A 17060-nucleotide genomic window follows, 5' to 3' on the forward strand; every position below is an offset into this window, starting at 1 on the left:
GAAGATAATACATCAATGATCTAAAAAGGTTTTTTTTCCCTTTTTTAGGGACATGATACAAAGCAGACCACATCTGCGCCGCCCCTGCATCTAGCCGACTTTACCTCCTGTGGGATGGCGAAAGTCCGATTCCTGGCCGCTTTGCGTAGAGCAATCGAACAGCTGGGCCAGGAGTAGAGTAGAGATTACAGAAAATGAACATAGCACCAACCAGAATTGATGATGCTGCCCGTCCATCCTATCAAAGAAAATGTATAAACTTGTCATAAACATGGACCAGTCAGGCACTCAACAATGAGAGTGGCTGTACTTGCAATTAAAAGAAAGAGGTTAAGAGTGGGGAGTCTTGGGAGTGGGGTGTGGAGGAGAGAAATCGTAACTGGAGGTGCTTTTCAGTTCAAAATTGCTCACTTGAAAACCCAAATCTGCCCCAGCTATTTAAATTACAAAGCAGCACGGGAAGACTTATTCTTAGGATACATTTGATTCTCTGCTAAGAAACCGAAGAAACCCAGCAATATAAATTTGATTTGTATATATTTACTGAAAAATAACCTAGTTTTCAAAGTAACTTTGGACTTGTAGGATCAGAACTAACAGTTGAGGTCTCTCGGTTTAGGGTGAAGGTTAAAGAGTTCTCATCGGCAAATACTGCTTTTTGGAATACGCTATGTGTGTATTTTACCCAAAGTATGTTCCTAGATTGATATAAAATAAAGAAGCTTCACCTGATTCAACTGCACTCAGTAAAGGAACGCACGTTTTAACATTCCTGAGAGATGGTGAACAGCTTTTTCTAGAATACTTTAAGTGACAGAGAGCATCCTGCTTCTGGAAGGACTTCACTAAGTTCTTCCTTATACTGAATATGTTGAGTTGCAGTCTATTCCACTCAATGATCTTCATTCTCCCTTCTGTCAGGACAAAGCGTAAACCTATTCCTTTCTCCCGGGGACAACCCTTCCCATATCTGAAATACAGTCCCTTTCCATCAACTTTTCTATTTTCCAGGTTGAAAACACACACGATCTGTGATAGTTAATTCTATGTGTCAACTTGATTGGACTAAGAGATGCCCAAAGAGCTGGTAAAACATTATTTCTGGGTGTGTCTGGAAGAGATCAGCATTTCTGGAGATCAGCATTTGAATCAACAGACTGAGTAGGGATTCACCCTCCTCAAAGTGGGCTGGCACCATCCAACCTGTTGAGGGTCCAAATAGAACAAAAAGGCAAAGGAAGGGAGAATTCTCTTTGTCTTCTTGAGCTGGGGCCCCCATCTTTCCCCTGTTCTTGGACACTGGAGATTTTGGTTTTCAGACCTACACCAGTGGCCCCCTTGGTTCTCAGGGCTTCAAACATAGACTAAATGTTACCACTGGCTTTCCTGGTTCTCCATCTTGCAGGAGGCAGACTGTGGGACTTCCAGGCCTCCAGAATCACTTGAGCCAATTCCTATAACAAATCTCTTCTTACATATGTATCTCCACACATGTCCTGTTGGTTCTGTTTCTCTGGAGAACCCTGACGACTACACAGTCCCTTCAATTCTTCCTTATTTGATGTTCCCCATTTTAAGAGACATCCTCATTCGGCGGGCTTCCTCTGAACACACTCCAGCTTTAAAACAACAGCCTTAAATATGCTGCCCAGATGTGAAATACAAGATATAAGATGTGTTCTGACCAAACTAGAGAGGAAATAGCACCTTCCTTAGAGTGGTAAGAGCACGATGCTTTTATTAACATAACCGCGGACTAAGCGAGTTTAAATGCAAGCTAAATCACACCATAAGCTCTTCCTGATCTTTCTATCCACTAAAACTGTTAGTTCTTTTTCAAATGATGTGTTAAGTTAATAGACAAATACACTTAATCTTTTAGAACTAGAATTCAGGACTTTACAGTTACCCCATGTTTAATTTCACATTGGTGGTTTCTATGAAATGACTGATTTGAGAAAATTGATAAGCTTATCTCCACATTTTCAAAGTCATTAATTAAAAGGGCAACGAAATGCAGTGCTTTGCTGGGAGGATGCTGATGCATTAAGCACCTATCTTTGGAAGCAATATTCAGTCAATATTTGCCCAAATGTATAACAATTTAGCCCAAAGTTCTCCACCTTGAATACAAGAAATGGGGAAATATCTTGCAGGAATCCAATAAACTATCTCTACTAATCTGTCAGTCTTGTTCCAAAAACTCAGTTGGTTTGATAAGTGTGTTCTTAATGAATCAGTGTGGACTCCTTTTTCCTAAGAGTTAAAAATCATCTGTGCAAAAACTTGTATTAGAATTTTGCCTTGAATTGCCATCAGCTTATAACTTCCCAAGATCAACCTCCTCTGTCTTTTGGGAAAACACATCCTCTCCTGGCTTGCCTGGCACTCTTCTTCCTGTTTCCTCATATCACATCAGGAACCCATAATTGCTCTTCCATGTGCTTTTAGCATTCTGTCACATAATTTAAGTCTAGAGAGTGGATTATTTTTAAGTACTATGACACTCTTCTACTATCTCACTCCCTCTCAGCTTTGTCTTAATTATCATTGTTTCTCCATTTCTAGCTTGACATCTGCTCCCCCGATGAAGAAACAGAATAAAGCATTTAAGTTTATACCGTGTACCTCAAGCATCTGTTGTTGTCCTTATTCCAAGGACAGTTGTTGTTTTTTTAAAGACATTTTTCTCAATCTTCATTCTTTTTAGAATTTAGTCTTCCTGACACTCTTTCAATAGGTTCATGGCTCTTAGATATGTGTTCTTTCCTTTTATCTGCCATGCAGGTCTTTTTTTAACATTTTATTAGTTTTTTTTTAATTAAAAGATGAATATATGCTTATTTTTAATGAAACAGCAGTACATATAGGATAAAAATAGATGCTCCCACCTCCGGCTTCAATTGCATTTCCAAAGACTTGGTGCAGACTTCCAACTCATGCATGTCTTTTTCAGTAAGCCTAGAGAGTAGGCTATAGAGTCTTCATTCTTTGCCTCTTCTTTTTTCTTCTTAATTGAGTTCTTATTTGTTATGACTGCATCATTAGAACTGGGAGCCTCTGATCTCTCTCGAACCATCTTCCCTTACAAAGCTGCCAGACCTAGGCACACTGAACTTTTAGAAAGTTCTTCAGTGAAGAGAAAAATCACTAAAGTGCCTAAAGGCTGTTTAGTCTCTAAAAATAATCTGTCCTTTATACAATTTGTTCTGTCTCCAAAAGGAAAACCCTTTGGCCTTTCACATTAAACTCCTAGGAACACCAAGCGTTTTTCCTTTATTACCAAGAGTTTGGGGATATGAAATGGAAAGAAGAAAAAATGTTCTCAGCTTTCATCCCTCTTTTAGCCAATTGGCTCTCAAGAAAGAGGGGGAGGGACTTCCTAGGTGGTGCAGTGGTTAAGAATCCGCCTGCCAATGCACAACTACTGAGCCTGCACTCTAAGCCCACAAGCCACAACTACTAAGCCCATGTGCCGCAACTATTGAAGCCCATGCACCTAGAGCCCGTGCTCCATAACAAGAGAAGCCACTGCAATGAGGAGCCCACGCACCACAATGAAGAGTAGCCCCTGCTCGCAGCAACTAGAGAAAGCCTGTGTACAGTAACAAAGACCCAACGCAGCCAATAAATAAATAAAATAGATAAACAAATTTGTTTAAAAAAAGAGGGAGAAAACCATAAACTAAGACTACAGCAAAAAATACACCCTGAAGTTTATAGAAGCAATGAATAGTTCTAGTATTTATGCTCATATTTCATTTGTGTGTTCATTTCTTCATGTATTCGATTACTTACTCAAATCTTTCATACCTAAGGTACAAAGGTAAAAAAATGCACAGTTTTTGCCCATAGGATTTTCATAGTCTAGTGGGAAAACAGGCAGGTCACCAGTTTATGATGATGCAGTATATTAAATGCTACCAAAGACATTTAGATATACAGTCAAATGTCTATATCGTGAAAAAAAAGATTTTACCTAAAGTTGAGTTTTAAACAATAGGCAAGAGCCTTCCAGAGAAAGGGTTGGGGAAAGGAACTTTAGGAAAAGTCAATGGTCAGAAAAATCATCAGTCCCACTGGGAACTGCCATTAAATACAGTCAATCTACGTGACTACTTACAAGGGCATAGATGTCTTTTTATTTCATTTTTATTCGAACATAAAGGTAAGAAAAAAATATTCCAATGTGCTTATGTCCATTCTATTCACCCAAAACTCAATGGCATTTTAGTCTGTCACGCACAGTTCTTGTTTCTACCTCTTTTATAATAGTTAGCACATTCCAGAGGCCCTGTATTATGTGGGTTGTATACATATCTGCCTCTCCCATGGGTATTTGAGCTTTAAGGCAAGAATAAGCTTTTCCCTCATTTTATACTCCTCACATCACCTAATTCCTAAGTAGGTTCTTAATACATACTTATTCAACTTAAGCATTACCTGTTCACCAGTCTGTGTAAGGTTATTTGCATTTGACCAAACCAAACCAGCACAAATGACAGCCACAAGAAAAGGTTACTCACCAAGCAGTGGACAACACAGACGTTTTTGGGATTCTGTAGTAGCCAGTTATACATATTCCGACACACAGCAAAGAGGTTGTGCAGACTGGGGGCCTGCCTGATGGGCCAACTGCATTCTGAGACCTAAAGGAACACAGCAGAAGGAAATGAATTCCCCAAGAGACTTCCTCTCCATGAGCAGGTATCACAGCAAACAACGTTTGGAAGTGATACTACATTCCCTTTTTTTTGTTTGTTTGGTTTTTTTTTTTTTTGATGTGGACCATTTTTAAAGTCTTTAATGAATTTGTTACAACATTACTTCTGTTTTTATGCTTTGGTTTTTTTTTGGCCCCAGGCATGTAGGATCTTAGCTCCTGGACCAGACCACACCCCCTGCATTAGAAGGCAAAGTCTTAATCACTAGACTGCCAGGGAAGTCTCTACGTTCTCTTTTAACGTAGCCAGGAAGAGTTGGGAACAGGGTCCAAATACAGAAAGAAGACTTGTTTAATCCAGTAATTTTCTTAGTTTAAAAACTCTGTTTCAGTAAAGATATGAAAACACATTTTGAAAAGCATTTTAAATTAAACTAGATGATGTAAACGGCGTATCTGGATTTTTAAAAATTTTGCGAGGTTACACTGAATTTAATTTCTATTTAGTATAAAATGTTTTGACCTGCCTACTAGATGCTTCATTATAGGATTATGTTATAAATCCTGCACCATCCCTAATTGTATCCCAGTGGAGAAAAATGAAAACACAAAAAGTGCTGCTGAGTGAACCAAAGATAGGTTTTTTTCAGGAGTCTTATTTCTTTCTCTTTTAATGAAGGAACCCACAACTCCATGGGGCAACCTTTGGCATTTTTATTCATCTAACACACATGTTCACTTAAACACATTATAGGACATCAACTACGTTCCTAGAATTCTACTTGGCTCTGATCTGTACATCATATAAGACAGGTACTAATATGATCCCCATTTTGCAGACGAGAAAACTGACTCTCAGAGGTTGTCTTGTCTAATGTCACACCGCTGGTCAGTACCAGCACTGCAACCCCGGTCTTCTGAATATGTCACTTTGCTACAACAGTATAATGGTTGAGATTATCACTTGCCTCAAAATTCTAGGCATGAGCCTCAATCAATTAGATATTTATTAATTTAACAATGAGGAGAAACTTAGATTTAGGCAAATTTCATGACCTCTCTAAGCCTTTCTCCATAAAATTTCGTGAATGATACCTACCTACCTACCTACCTACCTACCTACTTCATAGGGTTGTGGCTACTACATGAGAATGTATTTCAAGGGCTTGGCTCAGTATCTCACACACACAAAGTGATCAATAAATATTAGCTATCATCATCATCATTATTATTTTATCAGATAACTGTCAGTGCAAAGCCCTAAGGTCAGATAGAACAAGCTATGTTTGGAAAGAAAAAAATGAAACCCTATACAGCGAAAGCATAGACTGAAGGGTCAGATCATACCAGGCCTTGTTAAGAACTGAGAAAAGTATTTAAGAAGGAGAATGACTCTCAGATCTGCATTTTCCAAAGAGCTCTCAAGGTCTAGTGTGGAGAATGGATATGGGTGACTCAAGACAAAAGTCAGAGAGAACAGTCAGGTGGCTATATGAGGAAGCTAAGTAAGAAATGATGGTGGCTGAGGCTAGATGAGTGGCAGTGGGACACACAAAGACTTGAGGGGTTCGAAAAATAGAGAGCAAGTGGAATGCCTGTACAAGCTCAGGGACTGATCACAGGGTGGCAGTGCAGGAGTGTGGAGGGTATGTGGAGGGGGAAGAGTCAAGGGTGACTGCCAGGTTTCCAGCCTGAAGGGCTGGATAAAAGGATAAAAGGAGGGCAGGTGCCATTGGTTGATAAATTCTGGAGAAAACAACAGGTTTTATACAAATGGTGTCGTCAGGAAGTGCTCCGCAACATGAACGCCACTGGCATCAGGAAACCCAAACGTCCCCAATTCTTCACCTTTAACAGTGGGGAAAGAGCGGCGGGGACCATCTGTGTAGGCCACCCTTTCCTAGTAATCGGAAAATAGCTAGTCACAATAGACGTGGGAAGTTATCTGTGGTCTCTGTAGAGCTGACACCCAAAAGCAAACACGTGGAATCTCTCTCTCTATGCGGCTGCCAGAACCCCCATTCTTTCTGGTTTATTTCTAACTTTTTTCCTACGAAATGACTGTGGGTAGTGTCAGGGGACCTTGTAGGTTATTAACTTTCCTAGACCTTTGGGTCTAGGTGTAGTTTATTAAACAAAGTAGATGAAATGCCTAACAAAGCTACCAGCTAATCCAGGGTGACCCAGTATTGGGCCTCTGTCGATTTAAACTCCATAACGTCTTTCACCCAACGTGATTTAGGGCTGTTTCTGGCCCGTTCTTGATCCTCAAATAGAGTCCCCATTGACGTGTTCTTCAGGAATGGAAATGATATATTGATTAAATATAGAATAATTGGAAAGAAAAATTTTGCTATCAGAGGGACTGCAAAATGTACATTTATACAAGCTGCTTCCTGTCTGATGTTTTTCCTTCCTTTGGTAAATTTCTATTCATACTCCAAAGCTGACGTTCAAGAGTTCTCTTGTCTCTGACAGTTTCTCTAACACCCACAGGCAGAAATGCTTAGTCATCTTCGTCCATTTTCATCTACTACAACTTTCATCAGTAGAGCAAAACGGTGAAGCCACAGTTGAGTTTTCACCTTAGCTTTACCATTTACTACCTGCTTCACCTCAGGCAAGTTGCTAAACGCTCCAAGCCTCAACTCTCTTGTGTGTAAAATAAAACTCGTTGTAAGAATCAAGGAGCACAAAGTAAACACAGTAAGTGCCAGTTCATTGTCAAGCCATATTCAAACTAACTGTTATGTCTGTCTCTCCCTCTAGACACTAAGCTCCATGAAAAGAGAGACCACTTTTCATTTCTGTAGCCCAAGTCCAGAGTCCATGTGCTAGTACAATGGCAGGCACTCCGCAGGTATTTGCTGAGTGAATGAATGACTGAAACAATGAAGGAATGAACCCTAATTGGCAATCTCTTCTTACAAGAAGATTTGTCTTTGTCTACTTGTAAAATATCTTGAGGAAGGAACTGATTTTGTTGTTTTTGTAGATTGCAACCGTGTAAAAGTGTAGGAAATTTGTTTTTTCTGGCAGTATTTTTAAACCTTTTAGAAACTGTATGTCACCCCTACAAACACTAAATGTCAATATCTATAATGAGACTCAGCTAAAAGCTGGCTAAATTATTCTTAGCACAATAGGCTAATTGTTCAGAATCATTAAACCAATCAAGTAAATAATATTAATTTAAAGTACTCCATAATTACATATTTACTTGATATATAATTATATACCATTAAGCAAACATACAATTAGAACTTTTTAAAAGTACTCTGTCTAAAGGGGAAAAACATTCAGGCATAAACAAAACCAAAAAAATTTTTTAAATCAATTCAATCACGGCAAGCGATTTTTGTAGCTCTGTGAGGTTCACAGCTTCGTGCAATAAGCAACCTTCGGGCAATAAGCAACCTTCGGGCAGATGACACTTCTCCATGCTGCCTCCAGTCTCTCTGAACCCTTCCCGGAGCTGCAGAGCATCAGAAAACGCCATATGGATTACAGGCTGCCGTCATACCAACCAGTGGGGAAGGAGGCCAAAACGGCACCAGAGCTGGATGCCATTTATTTGGTTTTCATCTTCCTGTCTCCCCAAGCACGAGGAGGGATGATAGAAGCATCTCATTTGCTGAGCATAAGAGCAAAAGGTGCTTTGGAGAATCAGACCAAAGAGCCATGTCTAGTGTCTTAAGAATATGAGACCATGTTTGGAGGACAGGGTACTTCAGGCAATAATTTACTTGGCATTTTATTATTACTGATGGTAATTATAGCTTCCACTTACTGAATGCTGACTCTAAGCCAGACACTGCTTTCAAATGTATTCCTCACACCAAACCTACAGAAAAACTTTCGAAGTATTTGTGAGATAGGAATCCTTACCGTCATCTCCATTTTATATGGAAGAAAACTGAGTTTTAGATGCGGTGAAGTGACTTACCCAAGAAGAGGAACAGCTGAGATGTGAATCCGGGATAACTTTTAAAATTCAAAATTTGTGCACATTATATGAATTTCACCTCAATAAAAATAATAATAAAAATGTGTATACTGTCTGATGACTGTTAACTACAATTCCATCTTACACTTGTGAGACAGCTGTGGCATCGAGTGATGGCTATTTTTTACCAAAGTTAACGAGACATTCCATTCACTAAAGGCTGCAGAACTAGAGTGTGGGGCTTCCTGGTCCTTTGCCTCCCAGGCCAGGGATTTCTTTTTCCTGCTCCATTATTTCCTGCACTTACACTGATGCACAATGGCAGAGGAGAGAGGAATATAATCTATAAAGTCACTCCTCTATGGCCAACTCCCTTCACCAGTCAACAAACCAGAGCAGAAACAACTGGGAGCTATGGTGACCTCTTTGATGAGCTCTTGAAGGAAATGGGGAAAAAAGGGGACCTTCAAACAATTACGAACCCTTTCAGAAACCCAAGTTGATCATATATTTTCCTAAAATTAAGTTGTTTGCAAAGAGGAAGAAATTCTACAAGATTATGCAGTTTAAAAATAGTCGAAATAAAAGAAGATTCTAAAAGAACCAGCTGGGTTTATTTTTTCAGTGCTACTAACTGGGCTCCTTCCTGGTTGGACAGAAGGAGGCTCAAAGTGGCACTAGAATAGCATTATCTGAATATAAGAACTTTAGGGCAGGCTAGACTAGGTGGCCATTCATCCACTTTTCCATGTATTGCCAACAGCAACACCAAGAAATGTGTAAAGCAGTGGCTCCTGACATTCTAGGGCAGAGCTATAAAACTTGCGCAGAAATAGAACCAGTGCACACACACGTACACACACTCAGGGTGAATGGCTTCAGTGTTTATTTGGGGGATGATGAAAAAGGTTTGGGTATAGATACTGGTGATGGTTATACAATATTGTGGAGCACTATACCAAAGTCAGAGTTAACTTATGGCCTAGCAACTCAATTGCAGAGTTAGCTCAACCTCCCACCCAGCAACATTTGTATCCTAACTTAGGCTATATTTCTTGACTTAGGCTAGCTGGTAACACGACCCCATGTTAGGGAAGATATTCAATATATAGGATCCTGGCCTATCACCTAACAACACCCTTTGCCTTATGGCACACTGACCAATCGATTAATGCCATTCTCCTAGCAGGAATTTTCTTTGTCTTGGGGTTATAAAAGTTGGCTGCGAGCCCACGAAAGGGTCAGCTCTCCCTGGTCTGCCAGGAAGTCATCCTGCTGTCTTTGCAGCGTCACTTCTCTCTAATAAACTCTCTTCCTTACATTCTGCCTTATGTCTGGAAGCTCTTTTCCAACCGCGCTCAAGCCACAACAAATACTGTAAGTGCACTCAATGCTGCTGAATTATACACTTACAAATGCTTAAAATGGAATGTTTATGTTATGTATATTTTACCACAATTAAGAAAAAAATCGGAGTGAAAACAGATGGTTAAACTCTCTGAAGCCCATGCATGGATTGAAGTACACAGTGGATCCATGTGTTTTTAACTCAGATTGAGAACATCTGGTTTAGGTGATGCACCTCACTGGTCTCCAGGACTTCACTGTCAACATCGGGACTTTTATTTCCTCAAGGTGGATACTGGCTAAGAGGAGTCAACAAACTGACATTCAACACCTCCTCTGCAGTCCTGCATAGGTATTCTAGCACTCTGAATGCAGGGCTATCTGCCATGTCTTGTTTTGAGTCAAATCCTTTGCTAAAACTGAAACTAAACACAGAGTCCTATTTTAACATTCTGTTGCATATGCAAATACTAAGAAACTGCTATTTAATTATTTCATATGATTCCTGTCAGCCCATGTGCTTTCTAAGCATAAAAGCTAATCAAAATACAGAATGATGCCCCTCAGCAAACTAAAATCTTCCCAGAAACAGCCTGTCTCTGTCACCACCACCTTTATCTCCAAACACACATCACAGAATAAAAAGGTAAAATGACTGAATTTAGGATTCAAGGCACAGAGATCTAGACAGAGCTGGACTCCTATGAGTCTGTAAATAACACCAGTCTTGTGTTTGGTCTTTTCCAACAGTGATATTTATGGAAGCCTTGGCAATTTGCATTTATTAAAATAAGATTTAACTGCAGACCTACCACTCTAATCTGGAAGGAAGAGAAAATGATTTTGCTCCCCAAGGACTGGAAGATGAGAACCAAGAGCACTTTTCTAAGTCATGCAACAACAAGACACAAATCAACTTGCGGTGTCTGTGCTGGGAAGAGAAAGAACTAGCGTCCTGAAAAGAGATGTAGCCACATCAAAAACAGAGCTAAGATGAAAATACTAAGGCTGTGGGACTGTCCTCCTGAGATGCAACTGAGGGTTGAGGGAGCTAGGTCAGAAGGTCCAGTTGCATTCTGCGGAGTTCTGGGACTATTTATAAAGGGCTAAAGATGCAGTGCAATCCTGCATTTTAGGGGAAAGAACTGGAAAAGCCTTGTGGCAGGTGGAAATCCTCCCCCTTAGTGAAGTGAGGTGAACAAAGAGGGGGTGGGGGGGTGGCATGGGTGGCCTTTCAGGGAGTGGGAGCAGTCATGCAAAGAGACAGTGTGTCCCCTCTGGTGGAAGCATGGGTTCTCAGGCAGTAGAGAACAGCGATGGATGAGCTAGACGGGCACAGAGGCCAGATCATGGAGAGCCTGGTAAGACACAGTCTACAATTTGCAAAGAGAAGAAATAACCCCACTCCTTTCACCTACATAAGACTTACTCGTGCTGCAAGGTCCAGCTCTCACTGCTGTCTCCCTTCACTAAACTCCCTCAGTAGGTATTGTAAATGTTATTTGTATTTGTCTTTAGAACATCCTGGCTTCTCTCTCCAACTAGGCTCAAGTGCCTTGAGAACAAGAGTCAAATTTTTATTTGATGTCTATATGTTCAATAACTGCTGGCACATTCGTTCTTCTGAGAAACATTCCTTGGCCATGCCAGGCACCATCATAGGTAGCAAATAAAATAAACGTGTTCCCTGTTCTTCTAAGGCAAGTGAGAGCAGCCCAGGGCAGATGGTCCAGATGCAATTCCTGGATCCTTTGGTAAGACTGTTAAGTCTGGTCACAAAATGTGTAGTTACACTAATCGATGCCTTGCTTTAAACATCCTTATAGAGATGGCTTTTATAAATCATATACATATAAGAGATATGTTTATATGCATGAATGCTTCTATAATGATATTATATCTTTATTTACTACCAGAGGGAAAATTTTTCAGACTATCACAAATATTTCAAGATTAAATAAAATTTCTATGAAATATTATACAGGATGTTCCATGGTCCTTCAGTTATGAAAATAATGGCACTATGTGTATAACTGAGAGCAGAGATTGGCATGATATTGTAAATCAACTATACTTCAATTTTAAAAAAATCAAAAGAAAGAAAGAAAAAGAAAAAGAAAGAAGGAAGGAAGGAAAAAAAGAAAGAAAAAAAGAAAGAAAGGAAGGAAGGAAGGAAGGAAGGAAGGAAGGAAGGAAGGAAGAGAAAGAAAGGAAGGAAGGAAGGAAGGAAGGAAGGAAGAAAGAAAGAAAATGATGGCACTGAGTCTCCAAACAAGAAAAAATCAATTCAAAAGATTTGCATCCAAATTAGAAATAAAATATCTACCCACATTTTTGTTGGATGCTAATTCACCTGCTCTGAATTAGGTAGTAGATAGAATAAAAGTTGGAAAGGCAATTAATCATAGGGAATTTTAAAGAGCTGCATTTAAAATCTCTGTTATACAACCCAATCCAAAAATGGGTGGAAGACCTAAATAGACATTTCTCCAAAGAAGACATGCAGATGGCTAACAAGCACATGAAAAGATGCTCAACATCATTTTTAATCATTAGAGAAATGCAGGTCAAAGCCACAGTGAGGTATCACCTCACATCAGTCACAATGGCCATCATCAAAAAATCTAGAAACAATAAGTGCTGGAGAGGGTGCAGAGAAAAGGGAACCCTCCTGCACTCTTGGTGGGAATGTAAATTGGTACAGCCACTATGGAAAATAGTAGGGAGGTTCCTTAGTAAACTAAAAATAGAACTACCATATGACCCAGCAATCCCAATACTGGGCATATACCCTGAGAAAACCATAATCCAAAAAGATATACGTACCACAATATTCGCTGCAGCACTATTTACAATAGCCAGGACATGGAAGCAACCTAAACGCCCATCAACAGATGAATGGATAAAGATGTGGCACATATATACAATGGAATATTACTCAGCCATAAAAAGGAATGAAATTGAGTTATTTGTAGTGAGGTGGATGGACCTAGAGTCTGTCATACAGAGCGAAGTAAGCCAGAAAGAGAAAAACAAATACCGTATACTACCGCATATATATGGAATCTAGAAAAATGGTACTGATAACCCAGTGGCAGGGCAAGAATAAAGATGCAGATGTAGAGAACAGACTTCAGGACATGGGGGCAGGGGGCGGTGAAGGGGAAGCTGGGACGACAGAGTAGCACTGACATATATACACTACCAAATGTAAAACAGATAGCTAGTGGGAAGCTGCTGCATAACACAGGGAGATCAACTTGATGATGGGTGATGACTTGGGTGGGATAGGGAGGGTGGGAAGGAGCCACAGGAGGGGGGCATATGGGGATATATGTACAAATATAGCTGATTCACTTTGCTGTACAGCAGAAACTGGCACAACAGTGTAAAGCAATTATATTCCAATAAAGAGCTTAAAAAATAAAATTAAATAAACAAATAAAATAAAATAAAATATCTCTGTTATAGAATGGGAATTTAGACCAAACCACTTGAGAGCGGTTTTATCAGTGCTTCTCACAGAGTGGCCCCAGGACAGGAGCAGAAGTGTCACCCAGGAAGTTGTTAGCAATGCAGATTCTCAGCACACCCCTCTGCTGAACCAGAAATGCCAGGCCCAGGTGTTTAACAGGCCCTCTAGGAGATGCTGATGTTCACTAAAGCTTGAGGACCACTGGGCTACCTCTTGCCTAGTTTGGAAACACTGAGAAAAGAGAATCGTCCCCAAAATTCTCCCTTACCTTATTGAACATTAGGGTCTAAGAGAGCATACAGACTAACTTCTAGTTCTTACACAGCAGGAAACTGAAGCCTAGAGATTATTAATGGCAACTAAAATCTGATGCAAAATGTGTTCTGGCATCGAAGCTGAGATCCTCAATACACCGTACACACAACGGGCTATCATTCTGCATATCTGAAATTCAGTTTCACTTTTAAAGGGTCCAGTGTGTAAAAAAACCCTTTCTATTTATTAACAAATCCAGATGTAGCTGCAGAACCAATCACATCTAAAGGCTAAGTCAAGATATTTGAAAATGTTCTTGAGAGAGAAAAAGCCTTATGTTAGTGAGTAAATCAAGCATTCAGCGGCCAGAAATATCAGGCTTGATATCAGATTCAAACCGAAGCTCCTTAACCAGCCTGAAACTAGAGCTCTTTCTCTGCCTAGTTCCAAAAGCTCCTGAAGAGGATAATCCAGGTTTCCAGGTAATACTGTCAGCCCAGAGTCATAGCTAAGAACACATGCCTGTAGTCTTGGGCAAGTTACCTTACCTCTCCGTGCCTCAGTTTCTCCAGCTCCTTCGGAGGACTGTTGAGAGAATTAATGATCTATTGCATGTAAAGTTCCTGGCACATGGTAAATGCTCTAAAAATGTTACGGCTGCTCTCAATGCTATAAATATTAGCAATAGTATCACCAAACCTACAGTGTGGACTGTTTACGTGCTGTACCACACTTATTAAAGACGTACCTTTACCAAATGTCAGAAAGCTATTTCTATTAATACTGGTGTGTCTCACATTGCCTCATCGTGATGCCAAAGCAGCAATAAGGAAGGGTGGAAGGCATCATTAGTGCTCCGGCATAAGGGTCTCCAACTGCCCTGCTCAACACTTCAATCTCCACTGAGCCACACAGCAACGAGCCCTAACAACTGAGCAACCAGCCACAGCTGATTTCGGGTCCTCCATTAGATGGTATCCCACTGACAGAGAAACTTTGCTGCAAATATCCTCACCCAAGGAAAAGCTTCAGAATATCTCATAATAGCCTAATAAAAACTTTGTGGATAAAGTGCCCACAGTATATCGTTTTTCAGCTCCATGTGCCTAAAGGCAAAGGCTTTGAGGAACGCTCTTAAGGGAAGGGAAAGTACCCTGTTGTGTCTTCAACCTTGTGATCAGGGCTAAAATTCCTTACCCTGCTGTGAAACTTGGCAGTTCGATAAGACTTAGGTGACAGATTGTACACCGTGTAGTGGTCAAGATGTCTGGAATCCAAAAAGCTTCGAATGTCATCAACCTGATTCCTGAATCCTATGTCCACGCTGTCCAGAGGAAAGGACATCACTAGGAAGGGTCACACAGCAAGAAAATAGGTTAAACACGTCTGCTGTCGCAATGGGCAGCAATTGAAAGCTGAGCTCCTGAGCAGTTCATAAACATGAGAAACTTACCAATAATTCTGGAGGTAACATAAGTGAAGTCTAAATCTCCCTTCGTGTAGCTAAAAGCAAGACAGGAAAGGGCACTCATTAAAATGAACCAAATATCTCAAGACTTCTCTCTCTCAATCTTGCACATCATGACTGGGGACATTTCCATCCAGTAGCTACATTTTGACTTCCCTCAAAGCCTCCTCTCTAACAAGGAAGTACTGTTGATAGAAGACAGCTCACACCCTCAGAAGCATACATCTGCCACTCCAAACAGGGCATGCAGCCTAGGGGGTAGGGGAAGAAGTGATGGAGAAAGAGCAAAGGACCTTTTTTTTTTTGCCTACCAGGAGCTAGTTGGGGACTGAAGGTAAAGGACACAATTACTTTTGAACAAAAATTAGAATGTTGATTAATACACTGGACTTCACCTTTAAATTTCTGATTTAAAACTGCATATTTTAACTTAAAGTGATCCTAGAACTTTCTAATTCCTAAGAATAAAAAAAGAATTCATATGGCCTGCTTGTAAAAGTTTCTTACAGTAGAAGGGTAGAAAACTTTTCTCAGTAAATAAATTTTAAAGGGCTATTAAGATACAAAAACAAAATTCTGTTTTGATTACAATCCATAAGTACTGCTGATTTGGATTGCATGTGCACTGCTGTCTCACTTAATTCTCAAACCACCTAAAGACATAAGTCTTACCAGGGTATGAAAGTAAAGTTCAGAGAGGTTTATTAATTTGCCTTAGGTTAACAAGGGCAGATGTTGCATTAGAACCCAGGATGCTGGACTCGAAAGTCAGCGATGGCAACTGCTATCTTCTAATGTACCAAAGACCAGAGTCCTCCCAGCCTGTGCTTGTAGCTTCTGAAGGATTCAACTTTATGGCTTCAATAGCATTCCTAGTCAATCAGATCCCATGCAATTATATCACAAAACTGACAGTCTTTGAGCCAGACAAGCAGTTGGCAGGTAACCAGATCCTTTGAGGGGCACGAAGTCCATTAACTTAACGGAGAAGGACACACATACCTGGTAACAGATTGTATAACTCTGGAAGATGTGTCTTTGAGGGTGTCTTTCAAGTTGTCCTTTAGGTTACTAAAGAGTCTCCCTGCACCTCCTTTCACCATGTCAAAGAGACCTCCCCCATAGCTGGGCTCCATGTCTGGAGACGAGGCACCTGCCAACGAAAATCAGAAAAAGAGGTAATAGCACAGACGACACAAGAAACCAATCCCTCTTTGTTCCTGAAACACAAGCAGATCATCTTTGGGAGTCTGGGACAGATAGTCCAACAAGTTAGGTCACGCTCCCATGACTTACTGACTCTGGGTTACAGCAGAGCTGTTGGTCCTCAGAGGACACCAAGGAAAGTCCCTCACCAAGTCCCAGAACAGAAATCCCCGGTGCTGCACATCCAGTACTGCAGCCACATGTGCCAACTGAGGGCTGGAAATGTGGTACATCTGAATTGAGACATGCTGCGAGTATAAAATATACACCCCGTATCAAAGACAGTGCAAAACATGTACAATATCTCACACACATTTTTAATAATGATTATGTGCTAAAATGATAATATTTTGGACGTACTGAATTAAACAGATTATAATTTCACCTGTTCTTTTTTACTTTTGTTTTCAATGTGGATACTAAGAAATTTTAAATTGTATATGTAGCCTGCATTATACTTCTTTCAGGCAGTGCTGAGGAAGAGCAGCAGTTAGCTGAGAAGTGAGTCCAGGGGCCTCCTCTTGTCTTTGATGGAGTTAACTGTGTTAGAAGACTCCTTCTATGGCTACCCCGCAAAGTCACAGTTCACGTCCATCCTGGGAAAACATCTTCTGAAGGGCCTGTATAACAGCTTTTAGGCCTGAGTACGCAGAGCGGTCATTGGTGGTATTTGTCAAGTATATCAGGTTCTCCTCCCTGA

The 17060-nt window shown here is 40.4% G+C and overlaps 1 protein-coding gene across 7 annotated transcripts in view; it reads right to left on the bottom strand.

Annotated features, from left to right (window-relative positions):
* DNAJC6 (DnaJ heat shock protein family (Hsp40) member C6) overlaps window positions 1-17060 on the bottom strand; it is a 157939-nt gene that overhangs the window by 31507 nt on the left and 109372 nt on the right. For 6 of the 7 annotated variants that reach the window (XM_057717294.1, XM_057717297.1, XM_057717292.1 and 3 more), the window contains exons 2-6: window positions 16157-16307; window positions 15140-15189; window positions 14884-15032; window positions 4527-4649; window positions 105-238 (exon numbers count right to left, since the gene is read on the bottom strand). In XM_057717294.1, coding sequence (XP_057573277.1) covers window positions 105-238; window positions 4527-4649; window positions 14884-15032; window positions 15140-15189; window positions 16157-16307 — 607 coding nt within the window. The remainder of the gene's footprint in view (window positions 1-104; window positions 239-4526; window positions 4650-14883; window positions 15033-15139; window positions 15190-16156; window positions 16308-17060) is intronic. The other variant, XM_057717295.1, reaches the window with a different exon arrangement.

This window comes from Hippopotamus amphibius, chromosome 1, assembly GCF_030028045.1.
Source record: "Hippopotamus amphibius kiboko isolate mHipAmp2 chromosome 1, mHipAmp2.hap2, whole genome shotgun sequence".
In the NCBI taxonomy this organism is placed as follows: domain Eukaryota; kingdom Metazoa; phylum Chordata; class Mammalia; order Artiodactyla; family Hippopotamidae; genus Hippopotamus; species Hippopotamus amphibius.